Genomic DNA, 16,204 nt, shown 5'->3' on the forward strand with positions numbered 1-16,204 from the left:
AAGGAGGGGGAAGAAATACTTACTAGAAGTTGGGAATTGGAAAAAGGAGGTGTTGCGGATGAGAAGCTTTATTTTCAGTTTGTTTTAAGATTGCATGTTGAAAGAGGGAATGATGCAGTGTTGCCCTCACATAGGATTGCATCACAAGACTTAAAATTGTGGGTGTTTCTCTTAAATCCCTGTTGCTGGGAGTGATCTAATGACTTCAGCATCTGATCTTTCATTTAAAAAGTGCAAGTGGATTCCTCAGAGCTTAGAACAAAAGCATAATGCTTCAGCCTCAAAAGAAAAAAAAAAAGCAAAGGAAGAAAAGCCACAGAAACTGGATTTGAAGACCTTTTTCAAGATATAATTTTAAAGCTGATCTTTTATGATTTGAGTTTTGCAAACAGGACATTAGCAATGTTGATGGTGGTGTGAATAAAAAGCAGATCAGAGTTAGTGGGTAAGTGAGAAGGTCTTTGAGGGAGGCTGGAATTACCGGATAGGAGAAGGTACTGAGAGCATGGAGGGAAATATTTAGCTTCATCCTGAAGATGCGTTTGTTGTCACTTATAAAGAGGTACGTGCTGGAAGACCTGGCGTTCACAGGCCCATAAAGGGTGAGTTCCAGATGTTAAGGTGGGAGAAGATAGGGTAGTAACGCAATCAAAGTGAAACCAAAGCAGCAGTGCTGTTTTGCTAAATGAAAGGGGGAATATTTAGAGGGAGATTTCTGAGGATCAGTCACGATGCTACTTTGGAGGCAGAGAAGTGTCAGCAACACCAGGGAATAGAGAACATCCAGGCAGTTTAAGGATGCATTTGTGAAGAGGGAAAATGCTTTGTTCTTCCCTATTCAAGGGTTTAATTGAAGGCAGTTGTAAAGGTGCTATAAATTTAGCTTAAACAAATCCGTCATCTGGGACAGTAGCGCAGGCTTAGATATTATGAGGATCATTCCTACTTTCAATCGGAAGAATGATCTGTCACATCCTACATCTTACACAGGAAATCGCTTTAGAATTGGATATCTCAGATGAAACTGGAAATCCCAAACATGCCCCGAAGACTTTGTGTGATATCCGTAAAATATTCCAATGCCTGTGGTGATAAATTTCCATTAAAAGGCCTCCCTGGAAGGGGCTCATGGCATCACTGCAGGGTGCTGGGGAGGTCAGTGGAAGAATGTATCTCTAAGACCTTCACATTTCCATCTGGCATTGCAACCTGGGCCAAATTTTGGTAGACTCACTACATCTCTAAGGAAATTGCCAGACATAGAGCTGCACTTTCAGCAAGAAGCAAACCCAAGAGAGGGACAGGTGGGGCAGGATCCTGGGACAAATCTCAGTGGGACTCCATGAAAAGGGATATGAAGCCCTTAAAGGTGAGGAGGGAGGAACAAGGAAATTTAGGAGCCATCAGATAATTTGGCTGAGCAATTTTGATAATCCAAGCCTGAGGTACTGTGAGTTCAGTTGAAGAACTCCTTGGGACATGGAAAAAAGGGGAAGGAGGCATTGGGATATACCTTGGGGAGGGATTTACTGATACCACTGAATCGATGAAATAAACATTGCATTTTATAACCCCATAGTGAAATACCATTCGAGTATTATTTAAGTATTCTCTCTATAGAGATAGTAACATTAATAATACCATACATATGTGTACCACATTCAGCTAAACAGAAGAGTGAGCTTTTTATAGGTCCTTTTAAATGATAAAGTGCAAAGAAAGAGTTAGAAACCACTAACTTTTTTATTTTGTTTGTTGTCTTGTAACTTAAAACGACCTTGCAAGATTCACCCCCCGAGCGACATTTTACAACGAAGTCATAAGCCTCTGAAAACAGAAATTTATGATGGAAATGCTGACAGTCAGACAGTCAAGTATTGCACTGCTGGCGGGCACCAGTATAATACTTAACCTGAGACTGTGAAGACAGCAGCATAAATCAGCCTGGGTCTAGGTGGAAATTACTATGTTCATACTATTCTTTTCCAGTAACATGAGAAAATTTGTCCAACACAAACTGTCGTGAAAGAATGTTATGATGCTGTTCCCAGCAAATGACCAAAGTCAAAAGATTCTCAATTAACTGTCTCTATTATCTCAGAGCAAAAGGGTATAGCGAGGAGATACTTCCAGCCCTTTGTGACAGAACTGGGGGGTCTGTAGTGGAGCATATACCCATTTTGTTGTTGGGACTTTGGGCCTCATTCTTGTCTTTTCCCTACTTTGTTCTTCTGGAAGAGCTTTCAATGGGATGCTTTTCTCTGCCTGCATATGTTTTCTATTAAACTTATCTCCTGCTTTTCTGTGTTTTACGTGTCTTAAATTTAATCTTTGGAAATAGTATTCGACTCAGCAACTGTAAGGAAGCAACAGAAAATGGGAAACAAGATTTTGAGCCCCCACGGGATCATTATTCTATTTATAGAAGTTTTGCATGGATTTCGGTATACATGGATGTGCTCCATTTTCCACTGAAGCAAAACAAGAGCGCCAAGCCTTTAATTTTTATGTTCTTTTCCTCAAAGGAAGCTATGCAGCTTTTAGGGTTTTTCAGGATAACGTAGGTGTCATTTAGTTACATTGGATTTCTTCTGAAACAAAGAGGTTTCTCTGTGGAGAGCATTGTAGCTCTGTGCAGACATACTCACTCAGGCAGCTCAAAAGATTCACCTTGGCAAAATGGGTCATGCCGGAAGGCACAGTATGGACCATATCCCCAGAGAAGAGGACCCTATCCTGTCCTCACTGGAGTGGTTTCTGCAGATTTTGTGTATTCATCTGAGATAGTAAACAACCTCCTCTTGTTCGTGCAAACAAGACTGAACATGGAGAATATACAGGCGAGACATGTTGGGAAAAGATATATTTTATGAGCGATGAGCAGAACTTGTCAAAATTAATCTCTCTTCCTAGGCTGTAAATGACAAAGGGAACAGTTTTTCCAGCATAAAATGGATTCAAACCAAAAAGCACAAACATCTTGAAGCAATCTTTTACCAGCTGAAAAGTTGGGGACATAAGATACCTAAGTTAGTTACAGCAGAGAAGAAAACCACAGGTTGCAGCCGTATCAGGGTCTTAGAATGACTGGAATTAAATTAGGAAAATAAATTAAAGAAATTAATGAGCATGTTGCCATAGAAGGATGAAGGGTAGAACATCAGGAGGTGCTGAGAAGCCTCATACTAATCAAACCTATCTTGTAGGTTTAGATTATTTAAGACTTGAAGATCATTTTCCCTGACCTCTTTTATATCACAGATGGTTGAAGTACTCCCAGTTACCTAATATTGAGATAATACTTGTCTTTTACTAAAATACAACTTTCAGAAGTGATCAACCAGAAAAAGAAAGCCACCTTTTTTCTATCTAATGTGTGCCAGCAAATCATCTTCCTTGCAGTTAAATGTTTCTGCCTAATTTCTCTTTGAAATTTATCTGGTTCTTGTCACTACTCCAGTGTATATTCTATGGCCTCCGTTCTTTGAACTCCTCTGCTGTATTATATTGCTACTACCTACCTACTTCCATCTTTGCAAAATGCCCTAAATAGTAAAGAAACATTACCCCCGAGATTTATTATTCCTGCTCTTATAAATATAAGAAAACAACAATATTCATATGCTGACCATAACATAAATGTGGTAGTAACAATTTAATCTTTAAATATTTACTCTGGATATAAAAAAATATAGCCCTGATTCTCATTTACTTTTTTAAGCAAAGTGACTATACAGTATATGTAAACCAAACCCACATTTTACCACTAACTGGTAATTACATGATACTGAATATTTCTCATGTACTAATTATGTAATCATTGTGTTATTCCTTGTATATGAATTTTATTAAGTTGTTTCTTGACACTACATCAATCTTTATAATAAGCATGTGTAAAAGCTTGGTTTCTTTAAAAAAAAAATCCTTTTCCTTTTTTTTTTTCATGGTAAACATTCCCTATTACTTATAACAACATATAATGACTACTTTGGAGCCACTATGGTCTGTAGAGAGAGTAATCTACATTTTTTAAAAGATCTAAAATAAATATTTAATAGCAAGACTTGAACATCAAATTATTTGGTGGTGATACTTGCTTAAGCACCCCCAAGTTTTTTGTTCCTTTACTAACCAGATTGAAATATCTTATATTTGCAAACTATGGCCAGAAAAAAAAAATAAAAACAGTCTTCCTTTTCTGATTTTTTGAATTCACTTCCTTTCCAATTGGATAGAACACAGACAGTCTAGTTTCTCACATTTTATTTGGAAACTTTACAACTAGTTTCCAGAACCTGGAGATATATAGACACAGGTGAAAATAAATTCTCATAGTTTTGTTAGTTTCTTTGGTTTAAATCATTACCTTTAAAAATATCATAATAATCTGGCCTATGCTTTTGATAAATTTTTTTCTGCAGTGCATTTCCTGATTCAAAATAATACTCATTTGCACTATAGTTATCTCCAAATTGCATAGGATCGCTACCAATAAGATGCTGTGGAAGGGAATTTGAAAATGCTACTTTGTGAATGATCTGATCAGAACCAAATTCCTATTACCATGTGAAGCTGATGTTCTCCCCTTTCCAGCAGGAAAGTTGAATATCTGTGTCTTTCAGTAGAAGGTTTTGAAGGATCTAAGATCTTTATCTTTTCTCCAGCATATTATCATTTGCCACTTTTTTGTTCTATCAATTATGAAAAAAAAAAACCAACACTAAAAGAAAAAATGGATTTAAGAGTACTCGTCCACCAAGTTTACCTGTGGTCCAATTACATTCTTTTGTGGAAAACCTGTCCCTTGCAGGTTAATTTTTAACATGAAATGTTCCTGTTAATTATATTTATATTAAATACCAGTCTCAACCGACATTTTGAAACATTTCTATCTCAGATGAGAGTAAATGCATGACCAAAAAAAATAAAGCATACTTTGTCCATCTCCCCGAGTTTTCAAACACATTCCACAATAGAGGTGTGCCACAGATTTTTAAGGAAATTTATTAGTGTGGATCTAAGAAAAGGATAGCCTCTTCCATGGTATGGCTAGTCTTTATGGCTAAAACAAGTAAGAAGAGAAAGAAGGACATCTGAAGCGTGCAGGTAGGTTCAGCTTCTGGGTAGGCGCCTGCCATAGACGTTGCCACCTAAGTGGTTGATGTTCATCAGAGTTTTAACCGAACTAAAACTGGGGTCTCACCGTGGCAAGTGTCAGACGATTTTAGGAATATGTCTGGTTGCTCTATACCCTTTATTCTTCCCAGTCAGCCAGTGAGCTAATCATCCTGAAGAACACAATTTGAAAGGGTTATTTCTAAAAAAACAGGTATTGTGGACAAGTGGAAATTATAATTCATACTTAAGGATAGATGCAGGCCTGATTAGTGAGCGACTGCCGGGCCAGCCTCGGCCCGGCCGGGAGGAAGGTCTGCCCCACAGGCACACGGTGCAGAAAGGACGCGAGGACTCAGGTAGGGGAGACGAGGGATGGATGCAGTTGTTACACAGCAACGCATCTGAAGGGAACGCGTACAGACGGCTTTCTCTGTTGCGCTGCCTTTTCAAACCGAGTCGATAATGCCAGTGTCGGTTTCAAGCGAAGCGTGTGCCAGATTACAGATAGCTCGCAATGGCATTTGAGAGCCGTTAATTGTGAAACTTGAGAAGAAAATGTGCACATTCTTTTTCAGAGCGCTATTCGAATGATGGCCTTTTTATCCCAGAACACTGTGGGTTTCACTTTTATTCTCTTCCCGCATAAAATGCATGAAGTGCACTGAGTCTCTTTCACTTGGCAGCTTATATATTGCATTCTTTGCAGGGACTGCTTTGGCTTGTTAAATTGTGCCCCATGTATTAAAATGAAATTGTCACTGCTGTGTGGTGCAACATAACATGGTTTGACACTAAGCGCCTGCAGCTACAGAAAACAGACTTTTATTGCATTTATTCTTTCAGAGACGAGAGTCTCTAAAGGCTCAGTGCAGACATTCGCTTAGTTAAATCTGAATGAAGCCAAAGTGAACAATCTAAGTTGCTGTCTTTGTGCTTGTAGAAATGGCCCAGCCCACATGATATGCATTGATACAACTTGGAAGAAACAATTGTTAATGGTTCCACCTGAAACAAACTGACAACAGACTTTGACTTGCTAGGAGAATTGATCAGACAATCGGGATTTTTTTTTTTTTTTTTTTTTTTTTTGGGGTGGTGGGGTGGTCCTTTGAGCCCTGGGAGACAAACTGCTGCCCTAGACTCTATGTGAGCCACACAGAATGCATGTTACTCTTCCCCGAAACCATGGGACAGGGAGGGTGGTGGTTAAATTCGTTTTAAAAAGATCTAGCCTGGTGAGAATTAAGCAATATTTATGTCAGTGGAGTTATTTTACAGAGAGTACCTGGAGGTAAGCACTAGTTTATTGAAGGAGCATTGAATTTGGTTTTTAAACGCAGTTTTTCTTAGAGGAACAAAAGCAATATGATTATTTTTTTCTCGGTTATTAGCTTTCCATTTTTCTCTTTCCTCTTTTCACATGTTGCTATACCCACTCTGTAGCAAAGCCAACTGTTCTCTGTGGTTTACAAGACCTGAAAGAATGGTGTGGTATACCGTGATGTGGGATAACCATGGTTTTGGGTTTGACTAGTAGCGTTTTATTCTTTATGGCTTCTTCAATAATGTATGTACTAGTTCACTGGTAAGGCTTTAATGTCTCAATTCTGAAAGTTATCTTGAAGTCATATAAGACGAATAGTAAGGCATTTCACCTGCCAGTATTACATGTAAATTACTGTCTTTACTCAAAATTTGGCTTTATGTTGTAATAGGCATATATGCATTGTCTTTGGGTTTGCTATACAGTCTGTCTTTGCAGGTTATTTTTTTAACATTCTAATCCTTAATAATTACTGCTTAATCCTCTGGGTTTTTCTCCAAATCTTGTCTCTTTTTTTTTTTTTTTTTTCATACCATTTGAAGTTATTTTTGGTGCACAAGGAGTCTGGAAACACGTCCTTTGCCTTTCCAAGCAGCACGTGAGAGCATAAAGAATGTCCTTGTTCAGGGTGATCCCCCGGAGCCAAAAGGGGACTGTTCATTGACACTGCTGCGGCTCACACGCAGCCGGGAGCGCAGCTGCAGGCTTTGAGGGTGGCAGGTCCTCCTCGCAAGCCACACCGTACCGTAATGAGCTCAACCAGTTTCTCTGCAGAAATCAGCAAGAACAGCTTTGAAGATTTCTCTCAGCATCTGTGCTTGTCCTTTTTTTCCTCCTTTTGCTTTTTGTTTCTGCTGACTGAGCACTTTCATAACAGTCTAGTAACGCGTATTGCCTCTACCCCTGTCCCACTCTCTTTTCCAGAATGGAGTCTACAGAAAAATGTGAAGTAGTAATTCAGCATTTTAATGGCAAATATCTGAAAACCCCACCCGGTCTACCAGGTAAGTCTAGCCATCGTTATGAAAGTTAAAATTCACCGAGGAGTTTAGAATACAGAAATGCTGGAATTTGTGTTGAGGGCGGCTTATATTACTGGCCCTGTTTAGAGGGCATACGACTACCCCGGTTGAACCTATGCTTTATGACCCATAGCAACTTCTTCCTTGCCCAAGTTTGTGTTAATCAAGCGTTTATGCCTGACAGCATTAAATTTAAGTACATATAAAAATCATGTTATATTACTGCTTTTTTTTTCCTTTTAAATGCATATATTGTGTGTGATTTTTTTACACTTAGTGCAAAGGCCACATAACTAAGCGCCGGTGCTTTTCTAACAAACCAGCAATATAAGTAGATCAGGAATTGCGTTGTAGGTTATAAAATAGCCAGGATTTCAGGTTTTTGTAAATTTGTATTCTTCACAGTTACTTGTTAGTGTTACTAGTATTAAAAGCAACAGGTGTTAATACTAACTGAGGATATTATTTCAAATATGAAGTGATTTTATACCATTTGTACTTGCCATAACTTAATGAAATCCTGCCATTTTCTGACAATACCCATAGAAATACATCAATTGGTATGTTTGTACCACATTGAAAGCTGTGTTCCAGCCCATACCTTACTTTGGAAATCTTCCTCTGTCATCTATGGTGGCCATCAGCTGTGCAAAATCTAGCGATCAGTTGTCTGATTCTTAGTGCTTGACAAGACCTCCCTAAGGCCACAAATCTGGAAAGATTTCTCCCTTACGTGTCTGAAGAACTACGTTCAATGAGCAGGAAATCCTTGCAAGAATTGCATCCTAAGTTTTTCCTTTTTTTTTTTTCTTTTTAACTTCCATTAAATTATTTCCTTTCTTGGTTACTTTCATTGAATTTCTCCTTATTTGTTGCCTGGTTCTTTATGCAGAAGATGCACTAAATACTCTAATTAAAAGAGAGCCATCTGCACAGCTACTGTGTACAATAATTGAATGCTGCAACGTACATATAAATTTTAGTCAGATCACCTTCATGAAAGAGTATAAAACTTTCAGTACAAGCTGCAAGACTCCATCTTATGGATTTCTTTTTCCAAAGTAGTCACTGAAAATTTTTCTCAACACCAACTAATGAAGTACACCATCAACTTTGTGAGGTACAACAGACTTGGGCTGTGTAGAACAATGAGCAAAGCAACATAGGCAGAGACCTTAAACCTTTGGCATGCCTTTCTGTATGCATACATTGAGTCCCAGTAGTAATCTGTTTAATATCATAGCAACACCCAATGGAAAGAGTGTGAATAGCAAGGAATCAGTAAGTGCAGCTTCATCATTATAACCCTGCATGGTCCATGATCACGTTCGCGGTTGTCTCAGAGAGGACACATTATTTGAGCCAGAAATAAAGCAGAATATTCTTGCCATGCCTGCTTCAGACAAAAAGTCTACATGGTAAAGAATGAAAGCTAGCAGTTGAAAATCATTTTCTTTTGAAAAAAATAATTATCAGGAATATGCTGGGTATTCAACATGAACAATGTGGGACATCAAAATAGGAATCTTGATAAGATAGCATGATTACTTACTTTTGCTCCAAGAGATACACTGAAATTGGATTTTGGTGGTTATAACCTTCGCTGCTTTCTCAATTAAAGGAAATGAATCAGCTCTTAGTTTCCTGAAGGAGCCATGGGGGGAAAATTGTCTGCTATGTTTATCTCGTGACTGTTGTGATCAGGTGGCATTTAGTTGCAAGGATGAGCTGGGAAGTGACTATTTTAAGTTTTCATTTACCTGAGTACCGTTCAGATGTAGATAAAGCATAATGCAGCTTGGGGCAAAGCCACTGAACCAGTAACTGAACTCACTCAACTATGCACTAGAATGTAAGATCCCATTTTGTCCTCCATTTTTGGAGGACAGGTTTTGTAGCTCCAAACACAGATAATTAGACGTTATCGTATTGTATTTGATCCACATAAAAGAGAATATATGTGCCTCATTATTAGAGTAGGGCACTCTTCAAATCTATATTTAAAACTTTTTTCGTATTCATTCTTCCTCTTCTTAGGAAGCCAGAGGACGAACATGACCACTGGAGCAGTCAGGTCGATTCAAGTGATACTGGCCACTCATTTTCATTTACCTTTTATCCAGTGCAAAAACCTCTCAGTTCTAGCATCTTCTTCTTGATGTAGTTTCCTGTTAGAACTTCTACTCAGTTGATACATCTGTGCTGTGAACCTGTATTTAAGCCTATCGGCAAAGATAGAAGCATCTTGCTTTATTCCCCTCCTGGCAGTTGCTTATCTTCCTGCATGGAGATGGAAGGAAAATCAAGTCTCGTAGTGTACTTGGAAAATCACAATCAGAGTCTGAAAATTATCCTCCCAGCATCTCAGTAATTGGCATGGAAAGAAAATAATCTCTAGTTATTGCTGTGACCTCTTTATGGATTTCAGTTTAAAAATGAGGAACCGGAGAACATTAGCGGAAGTACACAACACTATCTGTTATTAACCTCTGCTGCTCAAGACATGATCTTACTGCGAGAGAGAATTAATCAATCCTTTTAGGGTTAAATTAAATTGATTTAGGATTTTCAGCTGGATTTCTTTCAGGCGTAGCAGTGAAATGGGAGGGTTTTACATTTTTGTTCACATCTCCTCTCACCCAAGCTTTGATGTTCCGGTTCACGCTTGCCAGCTATTAACAGGTTGCGTGAGGCCCATCGAGAAAGAAATCAGCCTGGCTGCAGGCCATTTTGTACTGCCCTGGTTCCTCAGGCACTGGGATTATGGACCAGACAGACTGTTTTGGCAGCTAGCTTCCATCCATACTGTTTTCCCCAGTTGTGTTCTCTGAGATGTGATCCTGGTGACACAGTAGGATATACGTGTGTGGGAATACCATGTCTGTAGGATAAAATGTTCACGTGTTGTAGGGGTGGTTGTGCTTGGTTACCAAGTCACGACAAAAGAAGGACTGGAGTAGGCAGCTTTTGCATGATGCTGAACAGCCCATCAGAAAAACTGGGCACCATGGGCCATGACTTAGTTGTATCCTCCCAAAGAGTTAAACATTCATGTTGAATACAGGGCTCTTTCCCAACTAGTGTTTCCTTGGTAAGTGAGATTTAAATTTAATTGGATGTGTTGGTTTTTTGGTTGGAAATAAGATAGAAATTACAGGAGAGTCACTGTTGTGTACCTGAACGTTTGAGCGCAGTCAAGAGTCTCACATCTAAGGTGGGTCAGGCTGACAATATGGTAGGGAAAGGTAAAGCAGTGTTGTGCCTGCAAGGAAAAGAGGGCACACAGGGCACTCTGGAGGTTCTGCATTCTGGGCCTTCCCAAGGGAAAAAACATATCATTCCTTGTTTGACTTTCTAACTTCAACTACTGTCTGTTGTCTCTTAAAAACTGTAGAACTGAGCAGTTGCTTCTCCAGACCTTTCTGCTTCAACTCACCGACAATGTAGAGGGTATTTTCTAGCATGTGAGATGTTGTGCTGGTCAGATGCGTAATGCCTAGGTAAACTGAGCGGTATTATGTCTATATTAGTGGATTATTCTTGCTAAGGGTGCTTCTCTGTCCAACTCCTTGACTTTGTTCCATTCCAAAGGGAATTGCTCCACTGACCTGCTTGCTCAACTAATGAGCATTTCATCATGTTTGGCCTTAGATATACAGTGCGAGATAATTGGCTGTCCCATAAATAATTAGTTAATCTCTTTGCATTTCTTCCAGACTGAGAAAGTACGGTTATCTCTAGAAATCTGAAAACTCTCTCAGTGCTTGGCAGATTCCAGGTGAACTGCATAAATATTCTGAGTAGCTTTGAGTGATTATTTTTTTAGTGGTTTTTTTTTGTGTGTTAGTTTTTGTTTTCCTATTATTAGCACTGCTTTTCTGAGATAAATAGGCCAGGGCCTACTGGGTATATTTTCTTCCTATAGGGAGTGCAGCCCCACATGAAACTAATTGTATAGGCCCTCCATCGCCACTCTGAAAGAGAAGTCAACAAATGAATGCAGCAGACTGTAGCACTATACCTCTCCATCAAGATGTGAAGGGTGCTATTAATGATGAAGGTAGCTTGCCCACAGTCTTTCAGTGCTGTAAATCTCTTTGTTGGTGAACAGCAGACTTTATATGAAATCTGGCTATCTATCACCTGTTGCAATCACTGAATTCAAGTGAAAATTCCTAGCTTTTCTGTCAGGAACAAATTGTTTTATCTTTGGGCGGGCGAGCTTAGGGTACAGCCTTTGCATAGAGTTTTTATTCAGCTCCCAGTATCCTTGGATGTCTCTAAAAAACTTATTTTTCTCTTTTTGAATAAATGCGAAGACTTAACGAGTTCTTACTTTTCTCTCTGGAATTTCACAGGAACATGCCTCAGTTGCAGTAATTATCCTCTGCTGATATGTCCATTATGCTCCCTCACAGCCTTTTCTAGTCATTATAGTACTTTCTAAATTTTGTTTGCTTTTTGTAAATACTTTTCGTTATCAGAGGACATTGGGCCAATTCTGATCTCAGGGAAAATTTCAGGAAAGTGAGACGTGAATGTGACAATGCATGGTCAAGAATCTTCCTCTTTCATAGTAGGTCTGTGTGGCTTTTATTGCTAATTTTAATGCCAGGTTACAAATATCTGACAAAAAGAAAGAAGAGAGAAGTACTGTTCTTGTGTAGATTAAGAACCCCACAAGTAACAAGCATTTTGGGACTGAATTTTTCTAGAGCAGAAACTCTTAAATATAAAGAAATTATCTGCAACAATACAGATGTATTTCCAAATACCTCATATCTTGCTTTAATCATTATCGCCCATGCATTTTTCTCTTGAAAAGGTCCCAAATACTGCATTTTTATGGACTCATTTCACCAGAATGAATGAATATTTTCTGTTTCTCTCCTTAGTTTAAATATTTCTCTTAGGTTATTTCTTAGATTCTCCAACCACAGAGAATAAATTCAAATATTTAATCTTTGCTTCAGAGAGTGGACTTAGAACATGGAATAAATGTATTTAGAGCAACATGTTTTCTAGGAGATTGTGGCTAAAACAATCATGAGAAAACAGTGCTCCAGTTGAGGGTTAACTGTGCAATGGATAGTGGCAACATTTTACACTGTTTTTTTTTTTTTTTTCTCTTAGTGGATGAACAAATGATATCTGGTTTGTCATTAGTGTTGCTGTAAATTGTTTTCTTGAATAAATGAACTTAAAATGGGTTTTTTTATAACTTTTTAGCCCCTTTCTCTTATTTTGGTGCTTTATCTTTTTATCTAATTGTCTTTTCATTTATATGCATAAAATACTGAAAAAACTCTTCCAAAACTATTCTCTTGGCGAGTTTACCTTGCTTTATCAAGGTAATACATTACTATAAATATTCACGTCTGTCTCTCTCTCTGTATATGTGTATACATGTTTGACATTTTAAACAAGACAAAACAGCAGCCAAAGGTAGAAACTGGATATTGTTTTGTAGTTGGCTTAAAACACTTGTTGAGTGCTACAGAGAACTTGACCAGAATAAGGGGCATTCTGCTAGGTTTGGTACTGGTAATACTCGGTGAAGCTAGTTCAAAAAGAGGTTTATCTTTTACATATTGTTATCCTCAGAAATTATTTTTATTCAAAAAAACAAAATTCCCTCACTTGTATCCTCAGTTCCTTTAATGTATATGGTGTTAATGTTATCTTTATCTTTTATATTGTCTACCTTCTAAGAATTCAGTTCTGTAAATATTTTCATTGTTATCTGCTGACTGTAGTATATAAATCCTTCCCTACTATATCAGAAAATATGATCCATGTAAAGACCTTCATAAAAAAATCACTGTTTAACAAATTGACTATTTCTTTATCCTGTTTTGAATTCCTGGGTGTCACATTTTATGGAATTACTGTTATCTTTTGCTTTCTGTGCTCCATGAATGCACATACTCAGGTCATTGGTAGCAAAAATTTCTTTTACATCTTGAACCCTCTAAACATCCTTTTAACTTCTGTTGGTTCCCTGTCTTCATCTTTGACAGCCAGTTAAAACCTTTGATTCCTTTTATTGTTGCCATTCCCGAGTCCTGGTGATGACCATGAGGCCACCGTAACTCCTGCTTCAGACCCCAGTTGCTTCCCATGTTCTCAGCAATGTGCAGGCAGCAGTCCCCAGATCACATAGACTTTGCAGGACAATGGTCATAAAGATGGACTTTCTAACTAAGAAACTATAGAATGGGTACTGAATTAGTAGACAATACAAAAACTTTTGCTTAGAAAGCAGTTCCCTGTTTAGGTCTCTGTGGCTTTGCTCTGTGGCTCCTGCAGGCTTCTGTGGTGTGGCCAGCCTCGTGAGTGCTGCGTGTTCTGCTCTCCCCTTCAGAGCCATGGCTGGGCTGTCACACACCCCCAGTGGCGGCTCCTGGCCTTGCCCTCCTTCTGGTACTCAGCCAAATATCACTTGTAGTTAATCCAGCCTGTACCAACCCTTCAGCCACAGATCTCCAATAGGTCGTGGCTTGAACTGAAATCAAGTGTTTCTTGGAATGTATCATTCCTTTCAAAGACAGCCTTTAAAAGTCAGGCGGTATTTCTGTTGCTTTGTGGCATTCTTGAGAATTTCAAATGCGTAGTGTGTCATTTTGTATCACTGAACAAGACAAGTTTCTCCATCTTTAGCCTCTTTTATTATTTCTCTAGAATTATGTTTGTGTAACCTTCAGTTGTCCTTGCTGTGCTAACATTTGTGTAGATGCTTCTGGTTTCATAGCACATATTTCCATGTCTTGCTGGAAAGATCATACCAAATTTCCTAGATTTCTTGGATTTTGAAGATTGTATATTCTTGAAAGATAAGGGTTACCTTCTAGAAAAAAAAAAAAGTTCCGCTGTCTAGTCAAGACTTGATCTCATTTCCATTTAAGACAAACAAATTCTCCCTTTAACTAGCAGGATAAAGAACGAGACATTTACCCAGTAAACCCCAATAGCTGGTATGTACTAATTTGTTGGAGGAACATGAGGTGAGCTAATTTGTATTTCAGATATTAGCAGGTGTGTATCAGTGCTGAATCACGTAGTTTGGGCTCGTCAGGGAATTTGTGTGAGAGAAGAAAGAGTGCTGACATTGACTAAGGCCTACTTTTCCAGAAATTATATATAAAGACGTTGATGATGGGGACAGTCTCAAAGATCTAATGTGCTACATATTTATGTCTCGTTTTATTTGAGGTTGCACTGGTCTGTAAGTTCTTAGGAAAAGAACCATATCTTTTTGTATTTTAAGCAACCTCATTATGAAATACTGACTTTTGTAAGCTCGCTGTGTAATTAATGAATTTTCCTATTACTTTGTGACTAGAAGTAATAAAAACCTCGTAAGATCAGTTTGTTTGTGGTATTGCAGTAATTCAGGTCGTGATGTATAAAACAGCATTACTGCAGTTCGGATTAAGATCTTTCACTTGGTTTATAAGATTGAAGTTAGAGAACAATATGGCATATAAATGAGAAACGATCATTTCTTGTTTCTTTCTGTCGCAGTATCACCTGTCATATCTTTCCTGAGATTTCCAGAAGTCTACAGCATAAATGGAGAATTGCATTCCTTTTTCATTTGTAATATCTAGTGATAATGAACTGTGTCACAGTTTATCTAAACTAATTTTAATATATACTTTTTTTCTTTTAACTCAAAGTGCATTTTTGCTTTGAAGACTATGTAAATCTTCTATTTCAGCAAATCCACACCCTTCATATGAAATGGCAGATATATTTGCTTATGAACAAAAAAATATCTTCTATGTGTTACTGCTGCATAACCAGCACAGCTGAGACTGTGTGCACCGAATTCTGTCGTGCCTCATACATCAGCAGGAGAAGTGTCAACAAGTTTCTGGTCCAGGGACAGTGCTGTTCCTTGGATGCACTTGTAAAATCCAAGAGGAGACAGATGAGTTGCGCAGGTGTTATGGCAGGCAAAATTTATGAGGCAGAAATATTCACAGCTTGAATTTCAGATTGTTTAGGTCTAAAGGGCTGGCAATTTAAAACAAAGCAAAACAAACAAATAAAAACGTGCAGATCAGAGCATGGAACAGTGTGGAACATTGTAAAGTCATTTGTACGTGATTCAGATTTCAGGGAGGAATTCTGCTTTTGCATCATCGGTGGCCAGCAGTGGCACAACTCCTCCTGTTTCTTCCTCTCCTGCATTACTTTATTAGTCCCTTCAGGACGCTTTAAATGATAGAGTACATCTGCTTTGCAGGCTGTACTGCTGCAGTATAGTATTGTCACACCTGAGCCAGCTAGTCTAAAACTCATTTAAAAGGCTAACTTGAGCAAAGGTATCAATCTAGCTGAGCACAGACTAACCACTTGAGCTTATAGTGTGTTATGCTCAATAATATCTAGCAAGTGGTCTACATGATCTTTGGGGTTTTTTTAACCAAGGGGAATTATTTCCCTTTCAGGCTTTTTATGGAAAAAGTCTTCCTTTCCTCCTCCTTCCTCCCTCCCTCCCACTTTACCACTTGCTTTCACATTAAACGTTTTTAAATTCGAAGTATAGAGAAGTTTAAGTCACAAGTTTCAGTCTGAACCTTTGCCCCCTAAATTCCAGCTAACCTGAACACAAAAGTTCTACTGAAGCTTAACAATGTACCAATAGATATTTTTTGACACACTCCTTTGCGCATCCGTATTTCAGCCAGAAGTGGAAGCCTCTGGGACTGGACTTTTCAGATGCCCCAATAAA

The 16,204-nt window shown here is 38.4% G+C and overlaps 1 protein-coding gene across 2 annotated transcripts in view; it reads left to right on the plus strand.

Moving 5' to 3' along the window:
- The window catches only part of RBMS3 (RNA binding motif single stranded interacting protein 3), a gene marked incomplete at its 3' end in the record, with an annotated part of 459,009 nt that overhangs the window by 307,422 nt on the left and 135,383 nt on the right, over nt 1-16,204 (plus strand). For both annotated transcript variants that reach the window (XM_082479353.1, XM_082479354.1), the window contains exon 6: nt 7,367-7,446. In XM_082479353.1, the coding sequence (XP_082335479.1) occupies nt 7,367-7,446 (80 nt within the window). The remainder of the gene's footprint in view (nt 1-7,366; nt 7,447-16,204) is intronic.

Source organism: Vanellus vanellus (genome assembly GCF_965231255.1).
Source record: "Vanellus vanellus genome assembly, chromosome: 2".
NCBI lineage: Eukaryota > Metazoa > Chordata > Aves > Charadriiformes > Charadriidae > Vanellus > Vanellus vanellus.